This window comes from Geospiza fortis, unplaced genomic scaffold, assembly GCF_000277835.1.
Source record: "Geospiza fortis unplaced genomic scaffold, GeoFor_1.0 scaffold538, whole genome shotgun sequence".
Classification (NCBI taxonomy): domain Eukaryota; kingdom Metazoa; phylum Chordata; class Aves; order Passeriformes; family Thraupidae; genus Geospiza; species Geospiza fortis.
This window is the reverse complement of record NW_005054368.1, coordinates 2,189,224-2,190,552: the sequence shown is the minus strand read 5'-3', so window position 1 is coordinate 2,190,552 and position 1,329 is coordinate 2,189,224. Positions and strand designations below refer to the sequence as shown.

Sequence of the window (1,329 nt, the reverse complement as noted above, 5' to 3'; positions counted from 1 at the left end):
CGACCCCCGACGGCCCCACCGAGCCCGGGCCCGGCCCCGCCGAGCCTCCCGCCCCGCCCGGCCCCGGCTGCTGCTCCCAAACCACCATCTTCTAGTTCAGCTCGCTGAAGATCCCCAGCCTTCCTCCCGTCCCACCTCTCCTCATCCCGCTGTGCTGCCCACACCGTGGCAGAAGGCAGGGAAAAAGCTCAAAAATCCCATTTCGGGAATTAAGGGGTGAAAATATATTCTTGTTTTCCTCTATTTCTTTGCCCTTCTCCGACCCGCTCGCTCAGCACCTCGGGCTGCCTGCCCCGGGCCCGGGGCCACGGGCAGGGCCGGGGACGACCCCGGACGTGGGGAAAGTTTGGCAGGAGGGAAGGAAGCGGCGGGAAGCGGCGTAAACAACGGGAGCGGGGTGTTCCGAGAGCTCAATTAACGCGCACGAATTTAATTCGGGATCGCGCTCGGAAAAGCAGCAATGGGAGGCGGGAGGAGCGGTGACGGGAAAGCTCGGAGGAGCCGGGGGGGAAACACCTCCGAAAAACTCCAAGGATCGAAACTCCCCGCGTTAATTCACGGAGCGGATGGGAAGAGGGATGGAGCGAGGGGCGAGGGCGCTGCGCGGCCGCGCAGGTGCGGGGCGGGCTGGGGGGGCTGCGCGGGGCCGGCTCTTACCTCCCAGACTTGGTGATCACCATCTCGGTGCCCAGCTTGTGAAACTGGTCCCAAAGTTCTTTGGCTTCCAGCGTTACTTGCATGGGCTTCGCCAACGCCGCCGGAGGCAGAGCCAGAGCCGGGAAAAAGGACGGCTGGGCGGCTGCGAGGAAAGCGGACATGGGGAAGTCAGCCGGCCGGGGTGCGTGGAAGGGGTGGTAAGCCATGGCAGTCCCTGGGAAGGCTGGATCTCTCATCGGTGCATCCACAAATCCAGGAGAAAAAGAGGGATTCCCTTTACAAAAATGCTCTGTGTGTGTGTATTTGTTGGGTTTTATTTTTTTCCCCTCTCCTGCCCAGCGAACTCGCTCGAGTCTCTGGAAGAGGAAGGAAAATCAACAACACACACACACTCTCCAAAAAAAAAAAAAAAAAGCATACAAAAAAGAGGCGAAAATCAGCCGAACTAGATTCGGGATTAAAAAAAAGGAAAAAATATTAAAAGAAAGAAAAAAATAAGAAGGAAAAAAAAAAAGGAAAAGCGATGCAGTTCCCGGCTCCTGGGACTCCCGGTCTGCGGAGGGGAGACAGTAGGTCCTTATTTTTTGTTGTTGTTGTTGCAGCGAGGGAGAGCGAGCGAGGGAACGAGCCCTCCCAGGAAAGTCCTTCCCGACACTAAAATAGAAACAAAAG

At 57.5% G+C, this 1,329-nt stretch overlaps 1 protein-coding gene across 1 annotated transcript in view; it reads right to left on the bottom strand.

Moving 5' to 3' along the window:
• TBX2 (T-box transcription factor 2) overlaps window positions 1-863 on the bottom strand; it is a 31,020-nt gene extending 30,157 nt beyond the window's left edge. Inside the window, exon 1 of the mRNA XM_031059773.1 lies at window positions 658-863. Within this exon, the coding sequence (XP_030915633.1) occupies window positions 658-863 (206 nt within the window). The remainder of the gene's footprint in view (window positions 1-657) is intronic.
• Between the last annotated feature and the right edge of the window lie 466 nt (window positions 864-1,329).